This window comes from Cnephaeus nilssonii (genome assembly GCF_951640355.1).
Source record: "Cnephaeus nilssonii genome assembly, chromosome: X".
Lineage (NCBI taxonomy): Eukaryota > Metazoa > Chordata > Mammalia > Chiroptera > Vespertilionidae > Cnephaeus > Cnephaeus nilssonii.
In genome coordinates this window covers 74,780,493-74,793,286 of record NC_137071.1, presented here as the reverse complement: position 1 = coordinate 74,793,286, position 12,794 = coordinate 74,780,493, and the positions used below count along the sequence as shown (strand labels likewise).

The 12,794-nt window shown below is 43.2% G+C and overlaps 1 protein-coding gene across 4 annotated transcripts in view; it reads right to left on the bottom strand.

Moving 5' to 3' along the window:
• Positions 1-12,794, bottom strand: part of FRMPD3 (FERM and PDZ domain containing 3) — a 170,301-nt gene that overhangs the window by 92,352 nt on the left and 65,155 nt on the right. Inside the window, exon 3 of one of the 4 annotated variants that reach the window (XM_079764399.1) lies at positions 415-569. The exons of the other annotated variants lie outside the window; for them this stretch is intronic. Coding sequence (XP_079620525.1) covers positions 415-562 — 148 coding nt within the window. The 5' untranslated portion in view covers positions 563-569. The remainder of the gene's footprint in view (positions 1-414; positions 570-12,794) is intronic. 4 annotated transcript variants of the gene reach the window in all.

The following is a 12,794-nucleotide window of genomic DNA, read 5'->3' as shown; positions in this document are numbered from 1 at the left end:
ACAGCCAGATGGTTAGATTCTTGGGGACAGGAACTGTGTCATGTACTTCCCTATAACGTTGCTGGACTTAGTGTAGGCAATCTATAAATACTTGTTGAACTGAAATTAAAATTTTCATCCAAGGCATGGCTCTTCTGAGAAGGTTCTGTACAAATAGAAAGCTTTATTAAGACCCAGACCGTACTCAACCATCAACTGCAGCCTCTTCCTACGGCCCCAAGCAGGCTGAAAGTCTTGTGTCAATCAGTCTTAAAAGACCAGCTCCCTTACACAGTGATTGGCTGGCAAGTCTTCACCCACTCTTCATTGATTCATTGGCAACACATTGTACTAAGGAGCTCTGCTCTTTGGGAAGACGTATGGGTGCTGGGGGATAGGAGCCAGGGCCAGGGGAGCACCCTGAGGGACACCTACCTGGCCTCACAGATCGCACCACCACAGGCCTCTCACTGCCGGCCACGAAGCCAAAGCCATATATAGGGTCTCGGTGAATGGTCACTTGTCGCAGTGTCTCTGCTGGCAGCTGCTCACATTCCATATCATTTGCGCTCTCTTCCTGCATCACATGACTAAGGGAAGGGGAACATGGGAGCAAAACAAGATGCAAAGGCAACTAAAGCTCAGAAGCAGCTGGGAAGGTCACTGATTAGGGTGCTGGCTATGGTACCTGGGAGTTCACACACTTAGCTTCCTGCATCCTCTGGAACCAGCAGAGGTAATGAATGCCTCCTATTTCAGACTGGAAAAAAGAGGACTCTGGAAAGGAAAAGCCACTTGTCTACATACAGGGCCAGAGCCAACAGAGGACACTGGTGCCACAGAGTCTGACATTAGAGTCAGTCCCTTCCTCAAGATATTGGGACTCTAGAAGGAGCCTAAATGGAAGTGTGTTATTCTGAAGGTTAATTGGTACCACTCATTGAATTGGCTGTTAGCTCCCTAAGAGAAACTGAAACTTTCAGAGAAGGGACTACAAAACAGGCAAGTAGGAAAGGACAGTGAAGTCATTTCAGAATGTGGAGTACCTGCATGAAGTCCTTGAGTGATTTTAAACTTTAATATCCCTTAGGTCATATATAACAATAAACTATTTAGATGGCTTATATAAAGAAATGGGCTAACGTTCAGGACCACTGCCTTATGCAATTGTACATAATACCAACTAATTTCAGTTAATGAAACAACTGGAAAATGGCTCCTGTGGGCAAGAAGGGGAAATGTGCCCTGTGGCTGCCAGCAGACCTGAACCTCATATGGGCTGGGAGAAGAAATATTGCTGCCTCAGTACCTGGGAGGGATTACAGATAGCTCTTTGATGCCCACAACTTAAGTTACCAAAGCTTAGGAATTGTAAAAGAACATTATAAAAGTTCCATAGCAAGGGCCAGGGTGAGGCATACTGCAGGCAAGAATATGTCTGAGTGAAGTGTTTGAATGAAGAGCCCTGAGGGGTGAGGGCACTGGGTGACCGTGGCAGGGAAGGGGGTAAAGAGGAGAATGAATGGCCAACAGGCAGGGCAGGGCAAGTGGAAGTGGAAGAGCCAAGAGACCCAGAGCCTGAGCTCCCTGAGTTGGCACCATTCTACCCTCCATCATTTTGGCCAAACAAATGGGTTGAGTTCCCTAGCCTCAGGGTGTGTATTCTTGAAAATTAAGATTCCAGGCAGAGCCCTTCTGAACAAGATACAGAAGGCCAGGAGCTAATTAATCAAACTAGTGTACGGTTTGTAAAATAAGTGGGAGGTTCAGATACTACGAGTGATTGTTGACTAGCTAAGAATACCAAATTCCTCAGTAGCAAATGGTTTCAAGCAATTAGATCATTTATCAGGACATAAATTTGGTAATTAGAGAGGAACTTTAGGACTATTTATGGGGGGGGAGATTTAAAGTAATTGTATAAAAGTGAAATTCATAGTCCTGGGCTTGTTGCTCTCATAAAATAACTCAGGAATGAAGACAGGCCATGGCTGATTTGAATCCAGCCACATCAACTCTATCTACACACAAGCTGTCTTGGGATCTATCTGTTTCTCCTTAAGGAGCCAGAAGGGGCTGCTGGGATGAGGTCAAGCCTCCTGAAGGTAAATTCAGAAACTGGCTCCTTTCCTCCCAATCTGGTAAGATAAATCGTCACTTTTTAAGGGAAAGTCACTCAGAAGCTAGAACATGGCTGGCTGGTGTCCTGGATAGGCAACCTCCCAGGAGAGGGGTTCAGATAAGGTGGCTTCAGGGTGGTGCCTCTCTCATTTCTGCTCCTGGTGGCAGGCAGGAGCTTGGCCTTGAAGGGAGCTAGAGAACATCTTCCTGCAGCTGCCGTTTTGCCTCACCCCCAGGGCTGCTTCTGAAATGAGCCCTTTGCCTCCTGTCATCCGACCTTATTGGCATAAAAAGGGCCTCTTCTTGGGATGACACTAGCTCATTTCTGACACAGGCACCAGCCAGGGCAGGCTGGAGGATGAGAGCCTCCCAGGCTGTGCAGCCTGTGGCATGGGGAGCAGGGACACCAGCAAGGAGGATCCAGACACACGTGGGAGTGCTCAATGCTGTCCTGAGCTCAGAGCCCTGGCCACTGCAGACTCAGTTTGTCTTTGTCTTTTTCAGAAACTGGGGGCACTTCAGTCTTCATTGGGCCTTTAGGTACCACCAATATTGATGAAAATAGACACTCCTGGAGCCCGAGGAACCAGCTAAGAGCCTTTTGTGACACAGTGTCCTGCTTTACTGTTTTGACTCATGTTAATGCATCAACAAGTATTTATTGAATGCCTACTCAGACAGTCAGAGAACCAGAGGACACAAGAGAAGTTACAGAGCTCAGCCCACAAAGAGTTTCCAGTCTAGTGGGGGGAAGGAGACAAGTGTACACTGAATAAGAGAATTAGAGTGGTTACTGAGAATAGTATATGAGGTCCAGCATTGAGATCCAAGTTGTATATTCAGAGAAGGCGGTGGAGTAACTAGAGAGGGCTCCATGGAACAGACAGGTGCTGTGCTAAAATGGACAGGAAAGGGAAGTGGCAGAAAGAGAGATAGGAAGCCAAGCTCTGTGCATGGGCAGCCCCTATCTTCCCACAGTGGACGCAGCTATTTTTCCCACAGCCACAGCAGACTTGTCTCCAGATGTGACTGGAGCACATTTGTCCCTGGGCTGGACAAACTCCCTAACTAGGTCTTCCCCAAATTCTGCAAGCAGCCTTCTCCTCACATAGCCTGGGCCTTCCAAGGCAACTTAGGCAGAGAAGAAACAACCCCATTGGCAGACCAGAAGGCCATTTTACAATGCAAATGGAAATTGTCCCTTCCCTCCTGGGGTTTGCATTTTTCTGTGTCTGCAGCTCAGTCCCTATGAAATTTGCTAAGCGCCTAGAGACTTGGGAGTGACACTGAAGGCAAGCAATGATGGATGACAGAAGCTCAGCTGTCCACAGGTCACGTGGCTTACCTCCTGGGGGAAATAGACATTGTGAATTTGAAAGATGTTTGGCTTCTGGTCCCTTCAAATAGGGCAACTCTGAACAAAATTATGAAGCAGCCAAAACTTATGGTCCCCCCACCCCACTCAGCATTGTTTCTGGGATCTGCTAGTTTCTTCTGCTGTTTGTCTTAAAACATACAATGCCTTCATTCTGTTCCACTTACTATCCAAGATCCCCAAAAGTATCCCTTCACCCTGTGCTAGGCTTGCTCTCTCTAGTCAGTGACCCTGGTAAAGGCCTAGCATTTTTCTTCTGCTTAATGATAACACTTTATAGCCATGTGGTTGTTTTCATTTTTACACCTATTACCTCATCTGAGAAAAGGTGCTTTCACATCCATTATCTCCTCACAATCTCTAACTGTCCTACCAAATAGGCTACGTGACTGTTTCTCCTCCATCTCAGCCCCCAAGGTAGGTGAGGAAGAAGTAACCCCTAGAGGTGAAGCACATTAGCAGCCCAGCTGGAGCCAAATCTCTCAGACAAGGCCCACAATCTCAGCACCCCCACTTATACCCAAGTCAGGGGCATGGACTCTCTGGCTATTGAGTCTCCACTACAGGGCTGCCACAAATCTGTGGCCAGTAGCACTCTGAATCCTGGCCAGGTCTGGAAGGCCAGCCCACATTCTAATTAATCTGTCTCTGATACCGTTCACTCAGAATTGTTGGGGGAATAAAATGAGATCATGGCTACAGTAGAACTTTGGAAGGTTAAACATATCATACAGATGCAGACATGGCGATATTACTGGTAGCATTATTCAGGGTGGCCAGAGGAGCAGAGAAAGAGAGCTGAAGATAAACTTCACCCACTTCATACAACCTCGGCCCTTCCCCCATCAACTCTGCCTCTAAGACAGCTCCACAATACACTCTGTCCCCTTGCTTTCTAGACAGCTCTTTCCCTGACCCAGCCTGGCTCCCCGTGGATGCCCTGCCTCCAGTTCCTCTGTGGGCTAAACTGATCCCTTCTCTAAACTGTCCAAATAGGGACTGGTTGCTGGAGCTCATGGTGACAACTGTTACTAGGCAGAACTTGGCGAAAGGACAAGTGAACTGAGGAGAAGATGGATTGGTTCTGAGCTGAAGCTTTCTCCCTTGCTTGCACTTTTGGGCAGAAAAATAGAAATGTAACAGCTTAGACTCCCAGGCATCAGAATCAGTCTTTGGCTCCTTTTTCTTTACATTTGGTTGGCTCCTTGGGGAGTCTTGTCACTCGCCTCACAACTGGCAAGATTTGGAGCCACGTGGGACCAATTAGCCCTCTGATTCCAATCACAGGAGCCTGACTCTCCCAGAAGCTCCAGGGATCCAGCATGGCAGCTGGAACCCCAGGAGATGCAATTTCCTCCTGGTGGCAGGGATGGGAGTCCCATCTCCTGGACTCTGAAGTAGTTGATCTGGGAGCCCTCTTGTAAGGAGCTTAAACACAAACTCTTTTTTTCTGTAAATCAGTCCTCACTTTGGCTAGGTAGCTGCTCCTTACTGCAGCAGTGCTGCTCAAACTTTAATGTGCATATGAATCACCTGTGGGTATTGCTAGACTGATTCTGATGCAGTAGGTATGGAATAAGGTTTGAGATTTTAACAAATTCCAGGGTGTTGCCCATTCTGCTAGTCCACAGACCACACTTTGAGAAGCAAGGATATAAAACAACGCTATTCTCAGATGAGAGAGCCATTATCAGGTGGTAAAACAGGTGCTTTTATTAAGGTTGGGTTTTGGCATTGGAGGCCTCATTAAAACACAAATGTTAGCCTTAGCTGGGTAGCTCAGTTGGTTGGAGCATCATCCCATACCCCAAAAGATTGCGGGTTCAATTCCCAGTCAGGGCACATACCTATGTTGTGGCTTGATCCCTGGTTGGGGCGCGTACAGGAGGTAACCAATCAGTTTCTCTCTCTCATAGACCTCTCTCTCTCTCTCTCTCTCTCTCTCTCTCTCTCTCTCTCTCTTCCTCTCTCAAATCAATTAAAACATATTCTCAGGTGAGGATAAAAGCAAACAAAATAAAGACAAGTGCTATCTTGGAGAAAGGACACATAAATTCATGCAGAGGACTCACTGGCTGTATCAGATTTACCCTAGAAGAGAATACAGAGGGCCCTACATGGGTATGAAATAAGACAGGTAAGGTTGTATTAGGGGAAAGAATAGAAATATCTGGATGATGGCACTATTTAGCCCTACTGAAAAGTTTGGTCAGCAGAAGAACAGCCTGAGGACTCCTAACATCTGGGAGTAAGACAAGGAAGATGCTGAAAGAGAGGGAGGACAGTGCAGAAAACAATAGCTGCCATTTCTTGAAGACTCACTGTACACTAGGTACTGTCCACATGTTGCCTCACTCCAGCCTCACAACAACCCATGAGTAGATGGTATTATTGTAATTTTATAGATAAGGAAACAGATTTTGGGAGAGTATTAAGTAACTTGCTCCAGGATACACACCTATATACACTGTGGTGGAACCACCATGTTAACCTGGGTCTGAACAACTCCAGAACCAAATTTCCTACACAATTTTTGCCAAGCTCCTGTGGACTGAGCAGTTGCCCAGCAGGGGATGAGTAGTCCCATTGGGAGGATTCAGCAGACTGTTCCTTCGCAAGTGAACTGAGGGCTATCCCAGTGTTGTCTGTCAGAGCAGCCTCCCTTGAGTCACCACACCAGAGGGTACATATCAGAGACCTTAGTCCCAGAACAGACTTCCTACATGCCTTTAAGTTGACTCTCCATATGGAAGACTCATCCCATAAGGTATGGAATGCCTGTTAACTTCAGTTACCATCACAAATAAGTCTACTCACCTCTGGTCATCCCTCAGAGCCCAGACTCTGATCTCCACAGTAGTGTGTTCATACCCTAATGCCACCCTTCTCTTCCCTTCAAACCCTTCCACTGCACCGTGGAACTCTCAGTCAACAGCAAACTCCCCCATATCCTTAATTTGTCCTCTGAAAGTGCTCTTCACCTTCCTTCCTAATGTAGGCCTGGTTTATTCTTTGAGGACATCACTTCTCCACCAGCCCTTTCAAATGGAAACTTTTGTTTTCGTCCTCTCAAATCTCAAATCTCAGGACCTGTAGGTGGGGTAGGTGTCCTCCTTGCTTGCCATGCCTCCCTCCTCCAGACCATTACTCTTTCCTTCTGCAAAAAATCCTGCTCCATTGAGGAACATCCCTGCTACCCACCCCACATCTATGATTCTGGGTCCCCCCCTCCTTGTTATTACATACAACTTCCTGGGTAGTCCCCACATTGACTGAGAACTTTAATTCCTAGTCACATGTTATCTTCCCCACTACTCCAACTCTTTATTTTATTGTGATAAAATATTCATAACATAAAGTTTAATATTTTAGCCATTTTTAACTATACAGTTCAGGGGCATTAAGTATATTTACGTTGTTCTGCAACCAACAGAACTATTTCATCATCCCCAACTGAAACTCCCCACCCCCATCTCCACCCAGTCCCTAGCGACCACCATTATATTGTCACTATAAATTTGACTATTCTAAGAACCTTGTATAAATAAACCAGACAATATCTGTCCTTTTCTGATGGGCTTATTTTACTTAGCATAATGTTATCAAGGTTCATCTATTTTGTAGCATGTGTCAGAATTCCTTTTAAACTTGAATAATATTCCATTGTATATATGTATCACATTTTATTCATCTGTCAATGGATGCTTGGGTTGTTTCCACCTTTTGGCTCTTGTAAATAATGCTGCTGTGAACATGGCTGTACAAATACCTGTTTGAGACCCTACCTTCACTTATTTTGGTATATATACCCAGAAGTGGAATTGCTGGATCATATGGTATTCCTATATTTATTTTTTTGAGGAATCACTATACCGTTTTTTACAGTAGCTTGCACCATTTTACATTCTTAGCCACATACACAAGTGTTCAGATTTCTCTACATCCTTGCCAACATTTGTTATTGTTTTCTATTTTTTCCTATTTTTTTCTTTGTAGTAGCCATTCAAATGGGTATGCCATCTTCAACTTTTATTTCAAATTTCTTTATTGATTAAGGTATTACATATGTGTCCTTATGCCCCATTACCCCCTAAGTCCCCCCCACTCCTGTCCTCACCCCCCCCCATTGTCTGTGTCCATTTGTTAGGCTTATATGCATGCATACAAGTCCTTTAGTTGATCTCTCCCCCTTACTCCCACCCTCCCCTACCTTCCCTCTGAGGTTTGACGGTCTGATCGATGCTTCTCTGTTTCTGGATATGTTTTTGTTCATCAGTTTATGTTGTTCACTATCTTCCATAAATGAGTGAGATCATGTGATATTTATCTTTCCCTGACTGGCTTATTTCACTTAGCATAATGCTCCCCAGTTCCATCCATGCTGTTGCAAATGGTAAGAACTCCTCCTTTTTTACTGAAGCACAGTATTCCATTGTGTAAATGTACCACAGTTTTTTAATCCACTCATTTGCCGATGGGCACTTAGGCTGTTTCCAAATCTTAGCTATGGTGAATTGTGCCGCTATGAACATAAGGGTGCATATATTCTTTCTGATTGGTCTTTCTAGTTTCTTGGGATATATTCCTAGAAGTGGTATTACTGGGTCAAATGGGAGTTCCATTTTTAGTTTTTTGAGGAAACTCCATACTGTTCTCCACAGTGGCTGCACCAGTCTGCATTCCCACCAGCAGTGCATGAGGGTTTCTTTTTCTCACATCCTCACCAGCACCTGTCGTTTGTTGATTTGTTGATGATTGCCATTCTGACAGGTGTGAGATGGTACCACATTGTCATTTGGATTTGCATCTCTCAAATGATTAGCAACTTTGAGCATGTTTTCATATGTCTCTTGGCCTTACTTCTGTCTTCTTTTGAAAAGTATCTATTTAGGTCCGTTGCCCATTTTTTAATTGGGTTGTTTAGCTTCCTTTTGTTAAGTTGTATGAGTTCCCTGTAAATGTTGGAGATTAAAGCCTTATCAGAGATAACACTGGCAAATATGTTCTCCCATGCAGTGGGCTTTCTTGTTGTTTTGTTGATGGTTTCTTTTGCTGTGCAGAAGCTTTTTATCTTGATGTAGTCCCATTTGTTTATTTTCTGTTTAGTTTCCATTGCCCTAGGAGCGGTATCGGTGAAGAAATTGCTTCGGCATATGTCTGAGATTTTGCTGTCTATGGATTCATCTAGTATGTTTATGGTTTCTCATCTTATGTTTAAGTCCTTTTCTATTTTGAGTTTATTTTTGTGTATGGTGTAAGTTGGTGGTCTAGTTTCATTATTTGCATGTATCTGTCCAATTTTCCCAACATCATTTATTGAAGAGACTGTCTTGACTCCATTGTATGTTCATGCCTTTGTCAAATATTAATTGAGCATAGTGGTTTGGGCCGATTTCTGGGTTCTCTATTCTATTCCATTGATCTATATGTCTGTTCTTGTGCCAGTACCAGGCTGTTTTGAGAACAGTGGCTTTGTAATACAGCTTGATATCTGGTACTGAGATACCACCTACTTTGTTCTTCTTTCTCAGGATTGCTGCACCTATTCTGGGTCTTTTTTTATTCCAGATGAACTTTTGGAAAGTTCGTTCTAGGTCTGCGAAATATGCCGTTGGTATTTTAATGGGGAGTGCATTGAATCTATAGATTGCTTTGGGTAGTATGGACATTTTGATGATGTTGATTCTACCAATCCATGAACACGTTATGTTCTTCCATCTGTTTATGTCTTCCTCTATCTCTTTTTTCAGTGTCCTGTAGTTTTCCACGTATAGGTCTTTTACATCCTTAAGTTTATTCCTAGATATCTTAATTTTTTTGGTGGGATGGTAAATGGGATTACTTTTTTAGTCTCTCTTTCTGTAAGTTCATTATTGGTATATAGAAATGCTATAGATTTCTTGGCGTTAATTTTGTATCCTGCTACATTGCCGAATTCATTTATTAAGTCTAATAATTATTTGATGGAGTCTTTAGGGTTTTCTATGTACAGTATCATGTCATCTGCGAATAAGGACAGTTTTACTTCTTCTTTTCCAATTTGGATGCCTTTTATTTCTTCTTCTTGTCTGATCGCAAGGCTAGTATTTCCAGTACTATGTCGAACAGGAGTGGTGAGAGTGGGCATCCCTGTCTTGTTCCTGTTCTTAGGGGAAATGGTTTTAGTTTTTGCCCATTGAGTATGATGTTGGCTGTGCGTTTGTCATATATGGCTTTTATTATGTAGAGGTTATGATCCTCTATTCCCACCTTGCTGAGAGGTGTTTTGTTTTTTTTTAATCAAGAAAGGGTGTTGGATTTTGTCAAATGCTTTTTCTGCATCAATAGATATGACTATATGATTTTTATCTCTCAATTTGTTTATGTGATGTATCACATTTATTGATTCGCGGATATTGTACCATCCTTGCATCCCCGGGAAAATCCTACTTGGTCATGGTGTATGATCTTTCTGATGTACTGCTGGATCCGATTTGCTAGAATTTTGTTGAGGATTTTGGCATCTATGTTCATGAAAGATATTGGCATGTAATTCTCTTTCATTGTGTTGTTTTTATCTGGTTTTGGTATTAGGGTGATGCTGGCTTCATAGAATGAGCTTGGAAGTGTTCCTTCCTCTTGAATTTTTTGGAATAGTCTGAGGAGGATAGGTTTTATTTCTTCCTTGAATGTTTGGTAAAACTCTCCTGTGAAGCCATCAGGTACCGGGCTTTTGTTTGCTGGAAGCTTTCTGATGACTGCTTCAATTTCTTCCATAGTTATCGGCCTATTGAGATTTTTTAAATCTTCCTGATTGAGTTTTGGAAGGTTGTATTTTTCTAGCAATATGTCTATTTCCTCCAGGGTGTTTAGTTTGTTAGAATAGAGTTGTTCATAGTATTTTTTTAAACAATCCTTTGTATTTCTATAGGGTCTGTTGTTATTTCACCTCTTTCGTTTCTGATTTTCTTTATTTGTGTCCTCTCTCTCTGCTTCTTGGTGAGCCTCGCTAGAGGTTCATCAATCTTGTTTATCCTTGCAAAGAATCAGCTCTTGGTTTCACTGATCTTTTGTATTTTTTGTTTGTTTTGTCTCTATGTCATTTATTTCTGCTCTGATCTTTATTATCTACTTCCTTCGGCTCACTCTGGGCTTTTCTTGTTGCTCTCTTTCTAATTCTTTGAGTTGAATAGTTAGATGATTAACTATCATTTTTTCTTGTTTTCTGAGGTAGGCCTGTAAAGCTATAAACTTCCCTCTCAGGACTGCTTTCATTGTGTCCCATAGATTTTGGATTATTGTGTTTTTATTGTCATTAGTTTCTAGGATGTTTTTAATTTCTTCTTTGATCTCTTTGGTAACCCAATAGCATGCTATTCAGCTTCCAAGCATTTGACTTTTTTGGATTGTTTTTATTTTAGTTTATTTCTAATACTAGTGGCCTGGTGCATGAAATTTATGCATGGGGGCGGGGGGTTCCCTCAGCCCAGCCTGCACCCTCTCCAATCTGGGACACCCTTGGGGGATGTCTGACTGCCGGATCAGGCCTATACCAGCAGTTGGACATTCGTCTCACAATCCAGGACTGTTGGCTCCTAACCGCTCACCTGCCTGCCTGCTTGATCACCCCTAACCACTCTGCCTACTGGCCTGCTCACTCCCAACTGCCCCCCACTGCCAGCCTGCTTGCCTCCAACTGCCCCCCCCGCGCCGGCCTTCTCGCCCCCAACTGCTCCCCCCTGCCGACCTGCTCACCTCCAACTGCCCCCCCCCTGTTGGCCTGCTTGCCCCCAACTGGACCCCCCTGCCAGTCTGCTCACCCCCAACTGCCCTCCCCTCCTGGCCTGATCACCGCTAACCACCTCTGCCTTGGCCCCGCCACCATGGCTTTGTCCGGAAGGACGTCTGGAAGGTCTCCCGGAAGGTCTCTAATTAGCATATTACGTTTTTATTAGTATAGATTATGCCATTTTCATCTGAAAAGATGCTTGATATGATTTAAATCTTGAATTTGGGGAGACTTTGCTTGTGACCCAATATGTGGTCTATTTTTGAAAATGTCCCATGTGCACTTGAGAAGAATGTGTATTCTATGGCTTTGGGGTGCAATGTTCTTAAGATGTCAATTAAGTCCATCTGATCTAATGAGTCATTTAGGATTGCTGTTTCTTTGCTGATTTTTTTGTGTAGAGGATTTATCCAGTGATGTCAGTGGTGTATTAAAGTCCCCTACTATGATTGTATTGTTGTCGATATCTCCCTTGATATCTTCCAGGAGTTTTTTTTATGGATTTGGGTGCTCATGCATTGGGTGCATATATGTTTAGCAGGGTTATATCCTCTTGTTGCATCGATCTCTTTAGTATTATGAAGTTGACTTCCTTATCTCTTGTTATGGCCTTCAGTTTGAGCTCTATTTTTTCCGATATAAGTATTGCTACCCCAGCTTTTTTTTTTCATTTCCATTTGCCTGAAAGATATTTTTCCATCCCTTCCCTTTCAGTCTGTGTGAGTCCCTTATTCTGAGGTGGGTCTCTTGTAGGCAGCATATATATGGGTCATGTTTTTTTAACCATTCAGCCACTCGGTGTCTTTTGATTGGAGCATTTAGTCCGTTTACGTTTAAAGTTATTATTGAAAGGTACTTGTTTGTAGCCATTTTTATTTTTAGTGCCTGTGTTCTTTCTTACCTTTGTATTTCTTCATTTTACACCAGTCCCTTTAGCATTTCGTGCATGCTGGCTTGGTAGTGATAAACCCTCTTAGCCTTTTTTTGTCTATGAAGCTCCTTACTTCCCCTTCAATTTCGAATGATAGCCTTGCTGGGTAGAGTATTCTTGTAATCGGTCCCTTGCTTTGCATCACTTTGTAAATTTCCTTCCATTCTTTTCTGGCCTGATGTGTTTCTGTTGAGAAAGCCTTTGATAATCTAATGGGAGATCCCTTGTAGGTAACTTTCTGTCTCTCACAGCCTTTAATATTCTCTCTTTGTCCTGAACATTTGCCATCATAATTATGATGTGTCTTGGTGTCAGCCTTTTCGGGTTTATCTTGTTTGGGTCTCTCTGTGCTCTGTGCTTTTTCTTCCCTACATCAGGGAAGTTTTCTGACATTATTTCTTCAAATAGGTTTTCTAACCCTTGTTCCTCTTCCTGTTGATCTTGCATCCCTATTATTCATATGTTGCTTCATTTCATGTTGTCCCATAGCTCCCTTAGGCTCTCCTCCTCTCTTTTAATTTTTTTCTCCAATTGCAGTTCAGTTTGGGTGCGTTTTGCTTTCTTGTCTTCTAATTCGGTAATTTGTTCCTCCGCGTCTCCTAGTCTACTGTTGAAACTTT